Source organism: Fopius arisanus, unplaced genomic scaffold (assembly GCF_000806365.1).
Source record: "Fopius arisanus strain USDA-PBARC FA_bdor unplaced genomic scaffold, ASM80636v1 scaffold00104, whole genome shotgun sequence".
In the NCBI taxonomy this organism is placed as follows: Eukaryota; Metazoa; Arthropoda; class Insecta; order Hymenoptera; family Braconidae; genus Fopius; species Fopius arisanus.
The window spans coordinates 230238-250824 of NW_011887843.1; the positions used below are offsets into that span (position 1 = coordinate 230238).

The window sequence follows — 20587 nt, forward strand, 5'->3', positions numbered from 1 at the left end:
AAAATTTTTTTTACCCGGGTCTCCTCTCCGTAATTCAGATTCTGTCAATATTTTCATGTCATCCCTGAAATAATCGTGTCAATACCTAGCCGAGAGTCGCCACGTGCCTCTCGCCTCACGTGTGGTCCGATTAGTAGGAAAACTGTGTCACGTGACAGTGATACCCACCACGTGCGTCGGTGAAGGGCCGAGGAGAAGGCGCCCCCAGGCGATGGTGTACCTGCTAATTTAAACAAATCCGATATTTCGACCTGAAAAAAATCTCAAACGCTACATTAGAATGTACGAATTAATCTCTTGTCTCTCAATTGATTATCGATTTAATTGCCAAACCACTCGCTATTCCCTCCACCCTGGAATCACGAAATCACGGGGTGTCACCGAGATAATTCGTAATCAGCGGCTACGCCAAACACTCTTATTTGCATAAATGAATACCTCGACTCCACACATATGACTTCTAATTGGAAATTAAGGGGAATGATTTAAGAGTCAGTGGTATTTTTCACGCGAAGATTATTATCGGGAGCGCATGCCGAGCAGTTGAGTGACGAAAAGTATACACTACCCTGTATCATCATTTATGTTATATCGATAGTGAGATCTAAATCTGATTACTCAGAGATACGATACCGGTAGTAATTGGCACTTCATTGATACCGGCTGGGAGGGTAAAAATTCTTAATGCATGCAGAATTCAATTAAAATCCCGTTTGGTGGTTTTCTTTTTAAACAACATTATCCAGTCGGGATCGTTTATGTCAGGTGGTTATGTTCAACACGTCACACCTCATATCTCGTGTCGTTTACAATTGGAATTTTACGAGGGGATTAAACAATTTTTTCAGCGAGATAAGGAATTTAGTACGATACCCCGTAATAAATTCCCCTCTGTACTTCCGGGTGTTGGAGGGGGAGAGGAAATCCACCATCTCTTTTCTGAAAATCATCACCAATCGTTTTGGCAAGATTTTCATGATTTTCCTCTTGATATATGCTAATTGAAACATTCACCTCGGCTTTCCTTTCTGCTGAAAATAAATTATCCCTTTGGCTTTCTCAAACTGACAGCACTGCCTTCTCAGGTCATCGCTGCTTGACCCCCACGTGAAATTGAGCAATTGAAATTTCTTACTTCCTCTTGAAGAAATTGTACTCTTGACTTTGAAACCCATGGCTATAGGAGATTTATTTCGTAGTTATAGAATTTTTTGAAATGAGAATTGAACCAATTACGCAATTGCTCTTCCTTCCGCCAAAGCTCAAATAAATATCACGACAAAAACCATAGAATTGGATAATCACTCGGTGAAATGTCGATATTATGACGCAAATGTAAAAAGTCTTCACGAAACAGGAAATACTCTTCGTCAAATTATGGAATACCTAGGAATATCGGAAGGTGAGAGTTGTTCCGGGGCTTTCCATTTCTATCAATTGCCGACTAGTTTTTTTACACTGTCATTTATTTGAGAATTATTTGTATTTGTCAAATAACCAATTTGTGTTTTCTGTCCAGTCGTTGTGAAACTGTTCATTTGTACTCCGTATTTCCTAGTTTTTTTTTTTCATCTCTTCGGGTGAGACAAAGAGAGCGGCAAAAACCCATTGCACTGAGTGTTCAATCGGAAAAATTTCCAGTCACGACTCCAGCGAAAGCCTCTGCACACATGACGTATGAATCACTAATGAACCTCATCCCCTCGATAATTAACGTATTTGTAATTGTGTTTTGTGCTTCAATTTCTTTGATTGGCAACGTAACGCACGGTTGATTGCCTTCTGGTGTATAAATTCTCAAATCACTTCTCATTTGATTGCCATCTTTCGAGGAGATATGTAATGCGCTTTGAACGTATGTTCTGATGAGGTTGCAAGTGTTTATGGGGATTGCAGGGGAATAGTCCACGATTTAGAACGAGATGATTTTCTTCCGTGACGAGAGAAAACAGCGCATATGAACAGAATTGCCTAGCCATTTCATAGTGAAATGTATAACGGCCGAGAATGACCCCAAAATACCTCGAACAATAAATAAAAATCACCAGACAATTGAAAATAGTAATTTTCCCTGAAGATTCTCGGGTCAAAAAATTGTAATCGGAATATTTTTCCCAAATTTTTAAAAAATTTCTGGAAAATTTTTTAGAATTTTTTTTTATGAAACAAAAAAAAATCGGAAAACAAAACAATTTTATTTTTGGGAAAGGTTGTGAAAAATTTTTCAAAAATTTGAATAGGAATTTTTTTTTTTATAATTTCGATGGCGTATTTTTCGAGAATATTGAAAAATAAAAAAAGTAAGGAAACAATTTTTGAAAAAAATTTTTCGGAAAAATATTCCGATTACAATTTTTTTAAAACCGGGTTTCCTCATTCAATCTCGCGTTTTCAATAAAACGGTTCGTTTTACCGATCTTACCCTTACGATAATTCGATATATTTCGAGATCGATTTCCTCTCTCTTTTTTTCATATTAGGATATTAGGATAATAACCGCTGCATGATGATAGTCCAACGCATCCTTTCGAATGATGTCATTGCATCATAATAAAATTGAGTGTCCGGCAGGCCTTCAATTAAATCTCACACCAACAATTACCATATCCCATTACATACTCCTGGAGTCATTGTCCTGATGATGATCCCACAATTTTCCGCGGGAATTCCCACAAAAACACAAACGAAAAACTCGGAATAATGCCCGGGATCATTGAACCGGCAACTTCCGCCATTTGCTCCTCTCCGCGAGAAATTATTATGGAATAATAGTAACTTTCTCTGTTGAGATGAAATTACTCAACTTGAGCAGACGAAGCGTCACAATGAGATAGAATTCTCGTCCTGCCGTGACCAGAACTACTTGTGAACAATTTTCTCATTAATCGCGATTCACTTGACTCGAGATGGCGGCAATTCAAGAGTTTCCAGCCGTGACGGGTCTGAGAGTCAAAAGCAGTCAGTGGAGCCGATGATGATGACAGTTTACGGTGAAGTAGAAATGTCTGGGAAGAAATAATCTCTTTAATCCAATTTATTTTTGACTGCAACGTCTTCCTCAATGCTCAGTTGCTGCTCGCAATCGTAAACCTGTTCGATTTCAAGACACTCGATTAATCATTCTGACTTTACACCCCAACAAATTTCTCATCCACCTTAAATCAAACCAACTCCAACTCGGTGTTCCCTCTCTCTCTCTCACTCGCTCCAACAATTGCCAAATTACAATTACACTATTAAGGCAATCGCCCGTGGTAATTCCGCAAGTGGCGGTGACTGGGCCTTTGCGTCAGTCTAGTTGTCGTTGTGAAATTTTTCGTGTGTACGTTCCATAATTCTCGTGGTACTCCCTGGAGGATAGGAAACCAATAAGAGAGCCCCCGGAGCCCTCACATTGCACCGAATTCCGGGGATAATTCAAATTCCTCGATCATTTCCTCGTATTTACAGATTGATTTGATTGATTTTACCGGTTGAGAAAGTGAGGCCCACGCGAGTGCAGTTAATGCGGAAAAAATAAAGAAATATATATTTTCCCCAATGGGCCCATTCTTCGATGGTTAAGTCATCGTAGAAAATAATCAGACTCTCCGGCTCGACATAATTGCCGGTCGATTAAAGTCCCTCATTACTCGATGGATGATATGTAACGTAAAATCGTAACGAAATTGCGAAAATTTCGGCCTCACATTCATCACAAAAAAAGTCATCCAATGGGAGTGCATAATCGCCACATCCACGTATGAGTTTGCCGTCATAAATTGATGGTAAAAAATTTTTCCGGGGGAAAATTACGAGAGCGACGCCTAATGATTCAATAGCCGGAATCCACAATTTGCGCAAAGTGTGACATCACATCATGACATTAACTGCAATTTACGAATTTTAATCTCTCCATATAAATTACTTATGGCTTTTCACCGCTCGCTAAACCCGTGAAACAGAAATATGTAAAATAAGAACAAGTGTCAATTGACATGTACCTTGTGTTTTTACTTCCTGCAGTATCGGCTTAATTCACCCAATTAATTGAAACCAGGTATCACATAAATATCCCCTAATGTTATTTACGATTCTTTCCTTATCGCATTTTGTATCATATTTTTTTATTTGTTGAAACATAGCGGAGGTTTAATTGCCGTAGCACGCGTACAGCCAGTGGGCTTATGCCGAAGGGAATTGTAGGATTTCTGGAAACAATAAAAAACCGGTGAGCCATTAGACTGTGGACTTGCGGCAAGTGGAGCGTGTACGATGAGTCGGGTAAATACGTCTAATGCAACTTGTTTTGTGTGGTACACCGCGTTATTCCACTTTTCGATCGTTTCCGCAATTAATAAATTGCGATGAGGAATCCGGTTCCTCTTGGCTTTCTAGTAATAACGATTATGTTCTCATCGGTTGAGTTGATGGAATGTGGAGACTCATCAATCGCTTTGAGACCAAAATATCGTGAGAATTTACTTACCTGCGACGTCCTAACGCAATGAATATTCATTCTCTCAGAAACAACCGCCGATAGTCGATATTCCCATAATTATTTCAAACGAAGATTATATTTTTTAATGGAAAAATAAGTAATGAAACTTAATTCGCGAACGGGACGCATCAACTTTCATATTCATGACTATCTTACAATAAAAAACCACTTTTTCACGATGAATATTAATTTCCGCAGGCACAGTAATTAGTTTTCAATGGTTACATGGATTTTCTATTGCAAAATAATATTTCAAAACATGAAAAGAAGGATTCGAGTTGAACTCACCGGCAGGAGGCTCCCAATTGACTATTCACTGCCTCTCGAAAGGAAAAAATACTGCCGTTCGACATTACGACCACATAAACCAACCTAAATAGATCATACATCACGATATCAGTAATATAGGGCTATTAAGACTTACGGAACTAGTAAGAACAGCCAAAGGGCAGACTCCAAAGGATTTCGCAAGCTACTCTGCGCTGATTGATTGTGTCACGGCTGATCGCTCACTCTGAAAAACATCAAACAAACGATAAATCCATAATATAAATCAAATTCCGCATACCCCGTCTCAACGAAGCTCTCAAATCGCGCTAATTTGGCGCGTCTACTTGACGAGGAAGTCTCAACAGATCGACTCCTTTCGCAACACCAGATTGTTTATTCAATTCCGCGAGGCAAACGAATCAAGAAGAGTCTCATGACGTTGATGCAATGATGCATATCGTTACTCAGAAGACAGACGTTCGTTAGACAGACTCCAGAGACATCCTGTGACATACCGAGGGCCCTAATGACTCTGAAATCTATCGCGAATGCTTCATCATCATGGACGAAAGTGACTTTAAAACGCGTACGATGAATTTCCGTGGAATTCGACGGTAAAACAACCGATCGGTGGCGATTTATCAGCAGCTGTTCAATGGACAAGCTGTTCAAAGACCCTTGAGGTGTTAGTTATTGCGCGGTATCAGGCGTGTTGGGTTTACGACAGGGTGGTAACAGGCGTGGAAAACTGAATCCGTTGAACAGCTCAAAGAATCAACCTATGGATTACTCCACAGGGCCATTATCGCCTGCTCAATCGCCTTTATTCACTTATGCGGCACATGCGGATTTCAAGTGACCGACGCCTTCGTCGAGGAGCAATATATAAGTTAATGAGACACTTTTCTGAGTTTTATTTAATACGACATTTAGTGCTGGACGCGGTGGTTATTCCTACGTTTGTTTTTATGCTGCCAGTAAGCGAACTAGACGAGTTCATGGCGATTGTGTTGGATAGAGATACCATTGCGGAATTACTAATGATCTGTTTGTTGGGTTTATCCTGGTGGTAATGCATTGCTCTGAAGAACTGAAGGATTATCGGCATTTCCTCAGCGTTAATTTAAAATAATCAAACATTTCCAGAGATGTGGGGATCTCAGACATTCAGACGTCGAAGAACGAATTTGGAACTGATCAGTCACCGACTTCTATTCAATTTCCATATGAAATACTGTAAATGAGCTGTCCGAGTGGAATGTTGAAATGGCTGTACTTTACCCAGTTGTTGCGTACGGACTCGCGAACAAAGAGCATCACCTGAACAAAAAAGAGACGGGTCAGTGGCTAATCAGAGTGTGACGTTCATCCAAACGATCTTCACTACTCCATTCATCCATGATTCGAATGCAATCTCAAAGAGTTATTGTCAGTCGGCATGACAAGAATACTAATGTTGAGATCTAAGGAAAAAGCATATAATTACGTTGTTGGAAATTAGCATGAGCCGGGCTGGACTTTCTAAAAAAAAAAACATCTCGTTGTGTGCAGTTGTTTGTTTCCATGGGATTACGTATTCATATCTGGGTTGATGTCCTAAAGTGCCTCAGATTTATGACGAAATTTCATAATACCCGTGCCCGTCTTCGTTCATCGACTCTGGATTTACCTCGCTCGACACTTTTTCTCGCCTTAATTGGACGTCTCGTCGAAATTTAATATTAAATTTATGGATCTTTCAGCTTAACCTGCGTTCACCGTAAAAATTCGGATTAACTCATTGTTAAAATTTGAATTGATTGCTGGAATTGAATTTGGATGTTGGCGACGAGAGAAAAACCTGTTTGACTTTATGGATGTTGTGGAGAAATTAATATTTACTGATTAACATCTAATGGACGATTGGAGGGAAAAATGGAAATTGATCTCTCCTGGAAATTGACGAAATGGTAATTTCTGAAGACTTGAACATTCATTATGCTTGTCACTGGTGACATCAAGCTGTTGATGTTGACCTTGATCTCTCGGAATTCTCTTTCTCCTGTAATCTCGATGGTGCAGTAATGAAGTAGCTGATGACGAAAGCCAACGAATGCATCCGGTGTTAATTAACCCACTCCCACGCAGTTCATGACTCCCTCTGTTCTCCTCTAGACCTCGATGAGACAATCCCTCACCATCAATTTGCCATGAACCAAATAGCCGATCATAAATAATACATCTTGTGTATGGAAAAACCATGTTCAGGTTAATTAACCAATTTTCTACGGTCGAACAGGCGTATGAGTGCGGTGAATTTTTAATTTTGCATAAATTTCATGTGCCCCGGGTAAACGGTGGAGTAAAGTTGAGGTATCGATGGAGTTAAGTATTACCACACGGAACAGCCGTCGATGATGATTTACGTTGCCATGATGTTTCCCTGTTCCTTGTTTCGAGACCATCAAATCGTTATTTACATCTTCTCGTTTTGGCAAATTGTGGAATTAGGGGTAAAGTATCAGGAGAAACCGATCGTTTTCGATTCGAACGGACAAGTACGGTATATTTATTTTCCGCACGTATCTCTTTTACGATATAATCGTTTTGGCATCTTGTATCATAATCTACGTGACGCGAAGGAAAATCAGTGGAAAAATTGACAAAGAGGGAGGTGAATGTGGTAGCTGTTAAATTTTATTTGCCGCACGTACTTAAATTTTATAATTGTCGAGCACTTTGTGCCATTCGAGTCTACCAAAATGCTCAATTGTTAGGGATAAAAAATCAGCAATAATTATTTATCCAGTTTTTACTGAATTTTCTTATTTGTGCAACTTTTACAGGTACGAATAAAAGGGAAGAAACTGGGTGAAAGAGATTTTCAACGAATATGGAGGTAGATTTTCCCGGTGTTTCGTGCTTTCCAAGTTCCTCATAACTCGGTCCATTTAAAGTTATCGAGTGTGAAGTAACGCTAGGCAATTCCCTTCTGGCTCGTGTCACCTTATGTCAGAGATCAACATTGCGCACTATGGCAATATTCAGAGACAGTATTCCGTACGTGACCGATAATCGTTGCCACGGGATAGCCAATAAGACCAGTACCACAACCACCAAAAATGGAAAAAAATCACATTCCCACAGGTGGTCCTGGGACTTTATGGATTAACGTGTTGTACGATTTGTAACGGTCACCTCTTTGAAGTCACTGGCAATCCTAGTTGTAACTCTGTCCCGTTTGTGTACATTGGAAGGGAAACGAGGAAGCCAATGCGTGTTTATTTTCCAGAGAAAGGTACGTTAACATCGCGTGCTCGAGGCGCGTGGCTGAGTTTGCCATCGAATATAAAAATAAAAATAAAAATTTTAAAAACACCAATTCTCTCTATTCTCTGCAATAGAAGTCCCCCACCACCAGAGATGATGATTCAATTAATAAACGTATTAAATGGATTAACCGACACATTACCCGATCTACTCGCAACAAATTGCGAAAATATCGTCGAGTCGTGATTATTGAATAAATCCATTTGTGTCTGCATAATTACACGAATTTTCGTAATGGGGCCATCGAAGATCCGTTGCACATTCACCAGTGAGAGAGTCGTGATTTGTGATCACTTCTAGTTCTACATCTGGTGTGCAGGTAGCGACAGCGACATGTTGCCTTTGCGTCATAAAAACATTTGTATTAAAATAGAGGAACGACATTAGCGATTCACTGCGATCATTTATTTGCGTCCGGGATTTGTGCGCATGTTTGCACTCGGTTGGTAATTGCGAAATATGTGTTACCGTGGGTTAGCGCGATGCGAGAATTCCAGAGCCCATCAACTGGTCGGGACTATATTTTTTTTTCTCCCTGCATTGTAATCCGGAATGAATATCTGGTGGAGGATCTTGTTACGAGAATTATTTCGTGGGTCATTATTCACTCGCACATGTCGGCAACTTGTTTTTCAATGGGGGGATGCTGTTGGGTATTTTCGACACGTTCTGGTGTGATTAATTGGTCGATTGATTGGAGAAAGTTGGCGGTGAATGTGTGGATTGATTGCATTTCCTTTGGAATTATTAAAATGTCGACGGTGTGAGGAATATTCGGGTTTTTATCGTCTGATGGTAATGAGGGTCAACGGTGGGTCAAATATGAGGGATAAAACACAGATGAGGGTTAACTGCGTGGGTCAATACGTCAAGGACGTCGTTATGACTACGGGAGTCAAAAGGTCATGATAAAGATTGTGATGAAGGTCAAAAGCTGGAATGCACTCAGTGGAAAAATTATTCGAACAGCTTTCTGATGTCGTGACAGGAAAAACTAGATCATTTTCTCGCATCCATAATAAATTCACATGTTTTCACAGAGTAATTGCTCACTCATTATCGGTAGTTCTCGAATCGAGTAAACGATACTTGATGAAAGTATTGTTTTTTCAGATTGTCGGGGATAGATGGAATGCTAGAAACTCACTCAGTTATGCTAATGAGTAATGACTAAGCTAATACAAAGATTTTTCTCTTCATTTTTGTTATTCCACTCGGTAAGGACTTTCTTTTTGTTCGGAGTTTGCCATGCGGTAAATTATTATTCAACAACTCGGTATCAATGATCAGTCGTAATGATTAGACTGATGTATACAGGAGCGGATAATTAGGGGCTGATAACGGGAGAATGATAAATAAATACTGTACGCCCCTTTTTAAAATCCTAATAGAAAAAAGAGAAAGGAGATCGATCTCGAAATCTATCGAAATATCTCCAATGACCCGTACAAATTTGGAAAATCGGATGAAAAATTATAAATTATAAAAACGAATTATAAAAACGGATTTGATTTTAAATCGTCGTGTTTTCTTTAAATATTTGAATTTCATTAAAAATCGATACTCTCCGTATTTATCCGCGGAATAATTCCGGTTACATGACTCCGGTAAGAAAATTTCGTCGCGATATATCGGGATGCGGCATCCCATGGTCGGGTAACAGTTGGATATATATCGGGAGACTTTCTCCAACATCCCGCCAGACCGGAATATCTTTCACCGACGGTGTAATTCCACCGGTGCGATTACTCATCGGGTCGCGACGGTACATCCGAGAGTGCACTCTCGTCTTCAGTCAGTATTTTCATTTTCATTTGAATGCCGCCTGATGAGTGTACAAAATCCACAAAGGCAACTCATCTCGATAAAAATCGAGAAAATATCTAGAAAATTTGTTTACAAATAATAACATCGCTTCATCATGTCGGAAATGAATAATTAATCTTCAGTCGTTAAAACGATTTATGGTCTAGGTTTTCGTGGGTTTAAGGAGATATTAAAAATAAAAAATATTGAAAATGACAAAATCCTACAGCGTTTTTACGTCTACATGATTAATAAATAAAAATAGATAAATATTTACAATTTAACGGCTTGTTGATTTTTACGTGTGGCGTTGGATTAGGTTTTATGGGAAAAACAGAATTTATTTCGTTTTAGAGGCACGAGTGGCTTCTGGTTTTTTTGTTTTAATGAAATTTTTCAATTGATTATAATCTCAATGTCTTGAGGTGGAGTTCTAATTGTTCATTGCGGCAATTGAGGCGTCACGTGTCCTCTCGTGACTTGTGAGCCTTGGCATGCATATTACTCCCATAACTATATCCATTATCTTACACATGCAACATCCTTTCAGTCAAATCGACTAACAACAGGCGCCGCATTACGTACCTATGATGCGTGCATTTTGACATGCACTCTCCCACCGAGACATTCATCATTTTTTTTATTCCGCATTGTTATTATTCAGACATAACAATCTTGCGCGTGGTAATTGCAATAGGAAGTCGTAGGAATGCGCGAAAAACGAGAGTTAGCGAGTCGTTAGTCCTCGGTGTAACCAGTGTTTTTATCATCGCGACTATATAATTACAATCCAGCGAAAAACAATCCCCCGGTATGATGCACGTGGCACAGAAGAATAATTATGATGCGGTAATTGTCGAATGGGAATTTAATACAGTGTTTTTACGAGGGATTGGGAACTTTCAGAAATGTGTTTCGGTATTTTATTTTTTTCTTTGTCGCCAGTGAGTGGACGCCAATCAATTACATGGTAATAATTACGGGCAATTCTATTTCTTTTTATGCAATCACGTAAATCTGTTGTGTTGCTTCATGGGGAAGTTTGTCCCTCACCAGTGAAGAAAGAAATAGTCCGTCGAGAGGAGTAAGAATGGAGGACTGAGTGTCTCCCGATGTATCCGATACTAATTAGCAATGACGCTATAAATTGTCAGCCCCCAGTGATTCGATTATTCCCCACGGAAATTATTTATCCCCGAGAAAGTGTTACAAACACGCCTCTGGCAAAGTCATGGATCGCGGACGGTATCCAGTGATGGAAAACCCGTAAATGTCATGTAGTACATAAGAATCGAGGGTAGACCAGGGAGTTGTGTTAATTCGACGTCGATCACGTCAATTATCCGATTCACTAGGTCATCGGGTGATCTCCGACACTCGGAATTTATTTTATTATCGTTATCCGCCGGTTTTTAATTAAAAAATTGTTTACGAGGTGCACGAAGGGGCTTAAAACACTCACTTTCACAAGATGTTGTTTCAACAAGTTCAACTTCAGAATGCAATTTTGTTATATTTATGACGAAGGATGGATTTTTCGGTTTTCTTATTACCTGAGTGAGAAAAAAAAATTGATGTTTTAAGGAACGCCAGAGAAAGTGGGAATTGTTAGTGGCAATGGGAAAATCCGGTCACCTCAGAAGCGGCTTGTGAAGATCGCGAGGGCCAGGGGCTTATGCAATCGTAACTCATTTGGTAGTCATGTGCGGGAGGTGAAAGACTTTCCTCCTTCGTTGTTTACCCACGGATATACTCGCGCAGATATCGATCTCCAGGCTCATTAGCACTTCACGCTGTCCGAGGGCTTTGTTACCTCGGAGATTCGAGCCGCTGATATTGGAATTATTTACCGGTTTCAATTTTTCCAGCTATTGAAAAATATCCGAACCCATTGACAATGTATCATGATGCATAAAAATTAATATTAACGATCGAACCGAATCTCATTAATTTATGATTAACCTTGAACCGATCTCCATGACGCCACCGCCAGGCATCACAGCGCCGAAATTCCGAGGTTCACTCCATAAAAATTATTCTAAATCTCATTTTAATCGTGACCGTCCTTGTACCAATGATTATATTCTCCTTGGTGATTAGCTGCGCCTGGATAATGTAGGAAGGAAAAACGGTAACTAGGATTCATCGTCCTTGCCAGTGCACACCCACGCGGTTCGCCTCGTTAACGTCATGGGGATCGGCTCCATTTGAAATAGAGGTCTAATGAAAAAGCAGTCCTGATCTGTCACGTAGATATCGGTGGGCTTGGGAGAACTAGCTCGATCTTTGTTTCAATCGACGAGTGATTGACGTACCTCAGGAGCGATCGACTGATAGCGGCCGCGATCGGAACATCATCTCAATACCAGGAAGTCAACTTTCGTCGTGTGGCCCCAGTGAAAGTCGCAATTTAATGTATAAATACAGTAGAAATGGCGGATCACGTGCTGCTGATCATCCCGGAAGCTCTTTCCAGGTGATTCATGCGATTGCTTGTTATACTGCTACTGTCGTCGCAGCGGGAGGCGAACAATTGCACGCAGAATTTTATCAGCTAGTCGTGCTGATTACAATCTCGTGGGACTAAGGAAAATTGAACATTGAGAATTCATTCACTTTACAATCTTCGAGATCCCAGAACAAGAGATTTTTTAAAATGCATATCTCACTCTGATGGAGCCAGTCAAGTGGTTCAGACCATCAATGACATAATATTTCAATTTATAATATTTTTCCATCAGCTAAATCCATCAATCTTCATATTGCGTCGGCAATAGCTGGAATGCTCTTACCAAATTAATTATTCAATAAAATACTCTGAAAGGAGAATTCAACCGCGAGCTTCTCGCGTGATCTAAAATGAATACTATCGCTGAAATAAGAAAGGTACATTGAGTTGTGATTGATATTAATGCCCGCTTTATTTCGCAACCTTCAGACCGATGGGAGAATAACTTTGGCATACGTGCTGTTCCATTTATCCTTTAGCTTGTGCCGTTTGGTGGTGACTTTCGCGATTTTTACGTGGATAAGAATGACAACACTCGTATCAGTGGGACGAGTAGCGAATCCGGTGAGATCGTGAAAAACTGGTTTCCAAATGTGAAATACTTGGGAATCACTGATAATTACAGCGTGCGCGCATGAAAGTGCCATCGAACTCGAGTCAATTTTGCCTTTGGAATTTATGGTATGACTATCGATACGGTTGGTCACACTGTCAAGGTCAGTGCCAGATCGATTGAGAATGCAATCCATCATTTCTGATCATGTGAGAATTATTTGTGGTGGAAAATCTGACCAAAAAAAATGTGTGATTCCTTGAAATTTACGGGAATCAATTCCCTTCTCGTTCCTTTCCCTGGAGAAACTTCTCACCAATTGGTAATTGACGGAAAGAATCATTTTTAGAATTAAAATGTAAAATTCAAAAGAAACCAACGGTTGCGCCGCCTCGCGGACTTGCACTCCAACCAAATGATAAATATTCTGAAAAATTAAGAGGAAAGATGAATGATAATAAAATGAAAGTGAATAATTGATCTCTCTCGCCGGAAATAACATATGCAATATTTGTCATTGAAATTGAATTGCTGGTGTAATTGAGACGGAGTAATTGAGACGAATATAACCTGAAGTAGCAGCTGAGTAATACGTAATTCCAGTAATTCTCAATTCGGAAACAGCTCTCGTTCTCTTCTCGTCGTTTTTCCCGTCTCTCAAATTGTAATTGGTTTTCTACAACGGCATGATTCCAAGTGATGAATAAAACTTGAATTCGCGCATGGTGGTCTCCACTAGGAAGCGATTTAAATCGATTCCAGAATAGCCATTTCTTGCCTCATGTTTTTTCCCCTCGAATGAAAAAAAAAAATATATAACAGGGTAAAAGACAATATCAATAGATACGGTTTGTACGAGCGATAAATTTGTTGTGAGTTTATTTCCTGCTCGGGGATATTATTTCCTTTTTTCTCATTTGAAACGGCGACTCAATGAATCGCCAATTTGTTTCGCTGGAAAAAGTTTCACCTTCTCGTCTTTCCCCGGGATTTCTTCCATCTTCTAGATTACCGACAAGATAAGTGGAGATGTAATCGTCAATCAGGCGGATAGAATAACGTCCCTTGGAATTCCAACAGGAATTTACAATTTTTTTTTATTTTAATGGCACATGGAGATCCTGTGGGCGACCATTTTGATTGCTCGGGTTAAAAAAAAAATTCAGGACTCACGTACTCTCGCAATCATTTCATGATCTTCAAACGAGGAAACTCTCACCGACTAGTCACCCAATGATGATAAATTCAAAACATCTGAATCCAAGATACAACTCAATTTTTCTCCTGGACATAACGGGAAATCACGTTTTGCGGTGAATCGTAATGAACAATAATCATCGTAATGCGTTATAATTCGTTCGGCACTGGGATCCACTAGGAAATGCTCGTAGAGTAATTCTTCCTCATTCAGAAAATACGAATTACATCCCGGAATTTCCCGAGAACATCAGACTCGTAAAATTGATCAATCAAATTCCACGAGAGATATGAAATAAAAAAAAAGGCATAATAAAATCATACAAGTGGCAGTTGATTTTATAATTTTTCAATGACACAGAATTTATCCGCGTGAATTTAATTATCCCTCGATGAAATAAAAATCTCTCGCATGAATAATTACCATTGAAACTTAATTGCCCTTAATTATGATATAATTCAAGTGGGTTAAAAAATGGAGTTATTTGAAATTATTAAGGAGTGATTGCGTAGAGCTAATAAAAGAGATACGAAGGACGCTTAGATTCGAATCATGGGAATCGTGATATTATTGTGGGATCGTGGGAGTCGGCTGCCACACCTTCGGCATTCAAATCCACTTGGTCGACAAAATCTATTCATAATTCTAATTCTCGCTTTTTTTCGGTAAACAAAATTCAATCCGAGGCATCAGCTTTTGGAAGTGAAAGTATTTTGGGCCTTCAACTTCGAATGATCAAATAATCTTCAATAACTCCATCGATACGATATTTTTCGTTGAAACTTCGATATTTATTTTCATATTTATTACCGAGATAATATTGATGGTCTGCATTTGAATGGGAGGGAATCGTTGTACTTTCTCTTGAAGGGAGAAGCCACTCGAGGATTCTTGGCTCGTTAAAATTCAGAGAGGAGTGATTTTTCTTAAATTGAAGCTGTTTTTCTCGAATGGATTTTCTCAACGCTATAATTTGCTCGAATCCCCAGATTGCGAGTGTTCGACGAGGGAGAGAAATTATTGGCGATAAAGAGTTGCCTTGCCTTTTAATATTTAGGGTATGAACAGATGCGAGAAAATGATTTTGGAATGGAAAAGGGTTTCAATCGTCGCATGAAATTCTTTAAGTCCTGAAACTTCTAATTGGCTTTCTCCACGAAACCCGGAGGATTCCGCTATTAAAAAAATCCATAGCCTCCACGTGCACTAATTAATAATCTAGCCCATGTCACCAGACCCTCGGTCTGAAAGACTGCGCCCGAGGGCAACAGTTGCCCCACTCGCAATTTCATCTATCTCTCCACATTTCCACGAGAAAATACCGAAAAAAAAAGTGGAATAAGAAGGTGAAGCCTGACTGATTTATAGAAGAAATGATAAAGACTGGTGTCAGTGGAGCCCCGAGAGCCATTCCTGGACTCAAAACTGAAGTGAAGGAACAGGTTCTCTTATTGGAGTGTCCAACCACTCCAGGAATGCAAAACGAAGGAAAAACTCACCATCAAATTTATTTCTATGTCTCTCCATTTAAAATTCTGATTATTCCCATCCCTCCTCCCTAGCCCCTGATGAAACACGAATTTTCGATTGTATAAATAGCACGAGGTGTCCTTGGAGTGCATTATCCGGGTCTGAATGTCGAGGTGCAAGTGATAAATGCGACCGGTTAATTCACTTACAATTCTACATGCACTCGGAAGATGTCCGGTTGTGGGTGGTTTTGTTGCTTGATTTATTCATCCAAGTTGTTGTAAATCTACCCTTGAGCCCCACCTCCACCTGAAATGACAAATTGATAAATTAAAAACACCAGTTTGTTTATATTTTTATTGAATATAATTGATGATTCTCAATAATTGTTATTGAAATTCCTCTCATCTCTGTTGCAGATGGCGGGGCAGTACCTGAAGACCAGTCTGGCCATGAGGTAAATTGAAAATGGCACTTAAAAAAAATTCTGAACCATTGATTATTTATTCCTTGATATGAGATTGATTGGTTCACTCATCACCAGTGATATTAATCCGCTTTTAATATCTTCTTCGTGATCGACTCATCCCACGCCTTTTACATAATCGATCAAAAATATCTGAAGATAAATTACATCACCCCAAAACGTCAATTTCCGCAATTTTTACAGGTAAACGATCGTTAATCTTGAAAAAAATGAGACTAACCACAAGGAAAAAAATATAATAACAGAGTTGAACCCAGACAATGGATTTTTACGAACCTTCACTTTCACCATCTAATACAGTTCTATCCACCTACTAGCTCTCCTCATCATGATCATTCATCTTAACCAATTTTTTTTTTCATGCTGATTGTCCTTAATTCGTATATAATGCATCTCGTGCCGAATGGGTCTGCGTTAATATAATAATTATTGTGCATCAGTGCAATTGCGATTGCAAGTAATAACATCTCTCTTCCACTTATCGGCGATTGATCTTGCGAGAGTGTGACAGCTCCAGACGAATCGCCAATCTCTCCGAATGACAGTATAATTGACGCCATTATAAACTCGACCGAGCAATTGAAACCATCTCTCTATTTTCTCATGCAGCGGAGATAAAAATACCATTGAATACACGAGGTATATTGCATTGTGATGGCAATACACCATGAAGACCGATGGAAGATAATAAATATGGAAACAATGAGGTTTTATGGAGCTGTCCGTAAATGTCATCATGACATTCCAACATCAAAATATTATGACTAGACAGTATTCAAGTTGTCTCACGTCTCTACCCGTCGACTCTATGGAATCATTTCTCATGAATCATTTTATATTAGGCCACTCGTACGTAACCTGATCATAAAGGGGTTATGTGTATTGATCGAGCTGAAATGGCGCCAAAATAATATTTTCCCGCCAAATTAGCTATTACTGGTCGTAATGAGGTTATGATCATGCAATTTCGAGTTTCCATTTGAATTTTTTTAGTTAAAAATTTCACAATTGACCGGTGCGATAGAGAGAGGGCTTGTGTTTCGATTTGAATACGGGAGCATGGAATAGTGCCTGCGGAGGCTAACGGTTTGACATACTCGGTAACAATACCAAGGCGTGTCGGAGTGTTGCAATTGGTACCGTGTACCTGAGGCACACAAGTCATACAGCATTGCCCACGGGCTCAAGTAAATTTTCTAAGGCCCCAGACCGCAGAATAGAATAGCTAGATCAGTGTAGTATTTCGCAGATAGGTCCATGTACGCGTGTTCTTAAATGTCAAGGCAGCCTCTCTTCGATCTCCTAACGTTGCAATCCACTCAAATGTAATTTATCTTCCTTCTAGGACTCGGTAGCAGCTGCATCGGAGGTGCATGGAGGTGACTACGAAGATTCAGACGACTCCGACATGTATATGGAGCCTGATGGAGCTGAGACTGTTGAGCAGAACCCGAAGACAGCGGATCTGCCGAGGGAGCCAGAGGTCACGCTGTCAGCAGCCTCATCCGTCACTTCATCGCCGATCATCGAAGAGACGAGAGTCACGGCTACGGTATCTGAGCCGGTGCAGAATCCAGAGCCAAGGCCGGATGACAGATCACTCGTTCCAGAGAGCCAGAACTTCTTCCCGTCGTTTGCGGAATTGTTTGCTAATCAGAGGCTGCCCTACGCGGATCAGCAGCAGCAGAGATTCCGACCAAATCGCTTCCTCGGATACTTCCAGAGGGATCGCAGCTCTGGGTATCAAACAGCTGCCACCAACGTGAAGGACAGCACACAACATCCACTTCTGGGATCAGGCAACTTCGGTGTCATTCGTGGTGGGACTTATTATCCGGAGGACAAGGAGGCTGAAGAGTACTCCGTTGATGAGAGCTTGTACAATCCGTATTACTCGTCGAGTGCCGCCAGGGGTCGGGCCTACTACCGCAACCCCAAGCCTCAGCCAATCCGTGGTGGTGACTTCTTCGCCAACTTCCGGGACTTTGCCGATATCACAGCTCCACCCAAATCCAGCTTCTCGCACCTGTCAGTCGTTTACGCTAACAGGAATGGCACGAAGGGTCGGACCAACGAGCCGAGGAACATCATCGAGACCCTCCGAATGCTCGAGGAACAGGGAGATGATGATGTCAATGGCATGACCACCACCACGGAAACTCCCACAAAGAAACTCAGCCAGGGTAAAAGGAAACTCATCAAGATAAAGAAGTACCAGGACGACAAGGCTAGGAAATCACGCATGACCAATTTTGAGCCCCTGCTTGCCCTCAGCTGAACAATCGATGGAAAATCGTAATGGTTATTTGATGCGTGCTAATAGTGTATGTGAATCGAGTGGAGAGTGCTTCGGGGATTCGTGTCCCAGCGGAATCTGGCCTCGAGAGATCAGAACCAAAGTCTGAATAATTTTTCTTCTCTTTTGCAGTTTCAATTTTCATTTCTTTCTGGGGATATATCGGGGAAATGCATCGGCCGATTCATTGAAATTCTTTACGAGGAGAGGTGCAATGAACTATCATCACCAATCAGTGAATTCAAAAATCACTCACTAATGACGAAAGCTCCTTAGCTCCCTCTCTCCGTGTGGCCAATCGCGACAATATCATGGACTTTATTATTATTATTATTTGTATTATTATAATATTATTTTGTAAAAGTGAAAGTATCAATTGGTGGTATTAATGAGTGAGGAAGATTCCTACCGCTATGGAAAGTTATCTGTAGGCCTCAAAATCGAGGAGATGGTGGAGAATTTATTGGCATTCCTTGTATTTTAATAAAAAAAAATGTAATCACATCAGCGTAAATCAGAATTGAATTGAATTACTTGGGTTAAATGAGAAAGTACTGAATTTCGTAGTTAAATGGTAAAGCAGTACGACTTCCGGTTCTGCATTACCGTCTAACTACCCAAGTCATTGCGCATTAATAAATTAGCCAATAAATTTCTCCCCGTGGCCAGCATTGAATATACTCCATCGATCTGGTCTTCATCTCCACCGAAGCTGTCATAAAGTTGCACCACAACTTAATTCCAGCTTCAACCCATTGTTATAATTTGTTGTTGACTATTGTAGTTCTAACTCTAGCCTAACCTATCAACAATTCACAGACAAGATTCCCGGTGTAGAACAATGGAGCGTAAAAATACATATCTCACAATTATAAACTTGTCATGGAGGTGATATAAAGAACCTGAATAAAGAATATTTTAAGTAAATCTCACAAAATGCCTTCCGCCATCAGCGAACAATCTTCTTCTTCATTTCCGCAATCATATTCCCAATGCCCTGGTGAATCTCGTCATAGGTGGCTTTTCCGTACATCCAAGCTGGTGTTGAGTACACATTGTACTGCTCACAATAGGTAACACCTTTTACATCCTGTTCCTCGACTTTGGCCCCCATGTCCTTGACCCTGCGGATGGCCTCAGCATAAGGCCAGTCGTCCTTACATCCTGAAATGTCATTATCCGAATTATTCGAGAGGTATCGTCATGCTCGGGAAGCACTACCATCCTTTCCTAGGGTGACTTTGACGCCCTGAAGAACCCGGGGAACAAGAGCTGACGCAATGCACATTGTACCAATGGGCTTTTTCTCACAGTTGAACTCCTCGATGACTCGCCTTAAATCTGGGATTAGGGCACATTCAGCTCCTTTCGATGCAAAGTCACTCCTATTGAAAAGTGAAAGGACATTTTGTAATAATTCATTGGTGTGTCGTCTCCCGTTGATTATTTAATTGTTCTCCTAACATGGTTCGAGCAGCACCAAAACCACCAGGTATTATCAAGGCTGCGCCGCACTGGGATTGACAATCGCTCAGTGATTTGATTGATGATCTGGCTAATCTGGCTGCCTCCACCAGGGCATTCCGTGGTTCACCACATGTATCGGGTTCCTTCGTCAAGTGATCGACGACACCGCATATCTCCATGTCGGGTGCGAAGAATTTTGGATAGAAATTGTGATGAGAGAGATTTATCGCGAGTGAAATGGATTCCGATATCTCGGTACCGTCCAGACCACCGCAGCCGCACAGAACCTACCGGGATCATTAATTAGGGTGCGAAAGGGATGACTAATGAAGATTTCACTTACGACGATAACTGGTATCGGGTCACATGTCTCTTTCATGGTTTTGTTGCTTGTCGTTGAGTAGAGGTCGAATTGAGGATTGCATTTTGGTGTTAATGTGCGCAGGATATGGGACATGGAGCGCAGCATCTTGGAGACGAGGAAAGGGTTTGACACCTGAAGCCGATTCGATAGACTTTCAGTTTATTGATCATGACGGAATGTTTAAGTCGAAGCGCCGTTGTTTTATCCGCTTGATTATGGTTGACAGTCGGTCGTGTCGGTAACGTCCATTTTTTGGACAGACACGTGCAGCAGTCGGTAAAAAAAATTTCCAGTGATATACCAGTAACAGAAGAAAATGTAGAGATTAAAGTGTCCAGAGTGATTTAGTTCGCGGTTTCTGAGGTAGACGTCACCTCA

The 20587-nt window shown here is 40.5% G+C and overlaps 2 protein-coding genes across 2 annotated transcripts in view; one reads left to right on the forward strand and one right to left on the reverse strand.

The window, feature by feature from the left end:
• LOC105271183 (uncharacterized) overlaps positions 1 to 19304 on the forward strand; it is a 30866-nt gene extending 11562 nt beyond the window's left edge. The window contains exons 2-3 of the mRNA XM_011312562.1: positions 16015 to 16052; positions 17428 to 19304. Of these exons, the coding sequence (XP_011310864.1) occupies positions 16015 to 16052; positions 17428 to 18360 (971 nt within the window). The 3' untranslated portion in view covers positions 18361 to 19304. The remainder of the gene's footprint in view (positions 1 to 16014; positions 16053 to 17427) is intronic.
• On the reverse strand, positions 15634 to 20361 carry LOC105271182 (ES1 protein homolog, mitochondrial). Its single transcript, XM_011312561.1, has 5 exons — positions 20189 to 20361; positions 19843 to 20132; positions 19600 to 19763; positions 19312 to 19542; positions 15634 to 15904 (listed from the first exon to the last, which is right to left on the reverse strand). The coding sequence occupies exons 1-4, from the start codon at positions 20312 to 20314 to the stop codon at positions 19328 to 19330; spliced, it is 795 nt and encodes a 264-aa protein (XP_011310863.1). The 5' UTR covers positions 20315 to 20361; the 3' UTR covers positions 15634 to 15904; positions 19312 to 19327.
• Between the last annotated feature and the right edge of the window lie 226 nt (positions 20362 to 20587).

Coding starts and splice junctions, on each gene's coding strand:
- LOC105271182 (XM_011312561.1), bottom strand. CDS start 20,314: ATGCTGCGCTCCATGTCCCATATCCTGCGCACATTAACACCAAAATGC. Junction 20,133..20,188: donor ACCCGATACCAGTTATCGTC/GTAAGTGAAATC, acceptor TGATCCCGGTAG/GTTCTGTGCGGCTGCGGTGG. Junction 19,764..19,842: donor TTTGGTGCTGCTCGAACCAT/GTTAGGAGAACA, acceptor ACTTTTCAATAG/GAGTGACTTTGCATCGAAAG.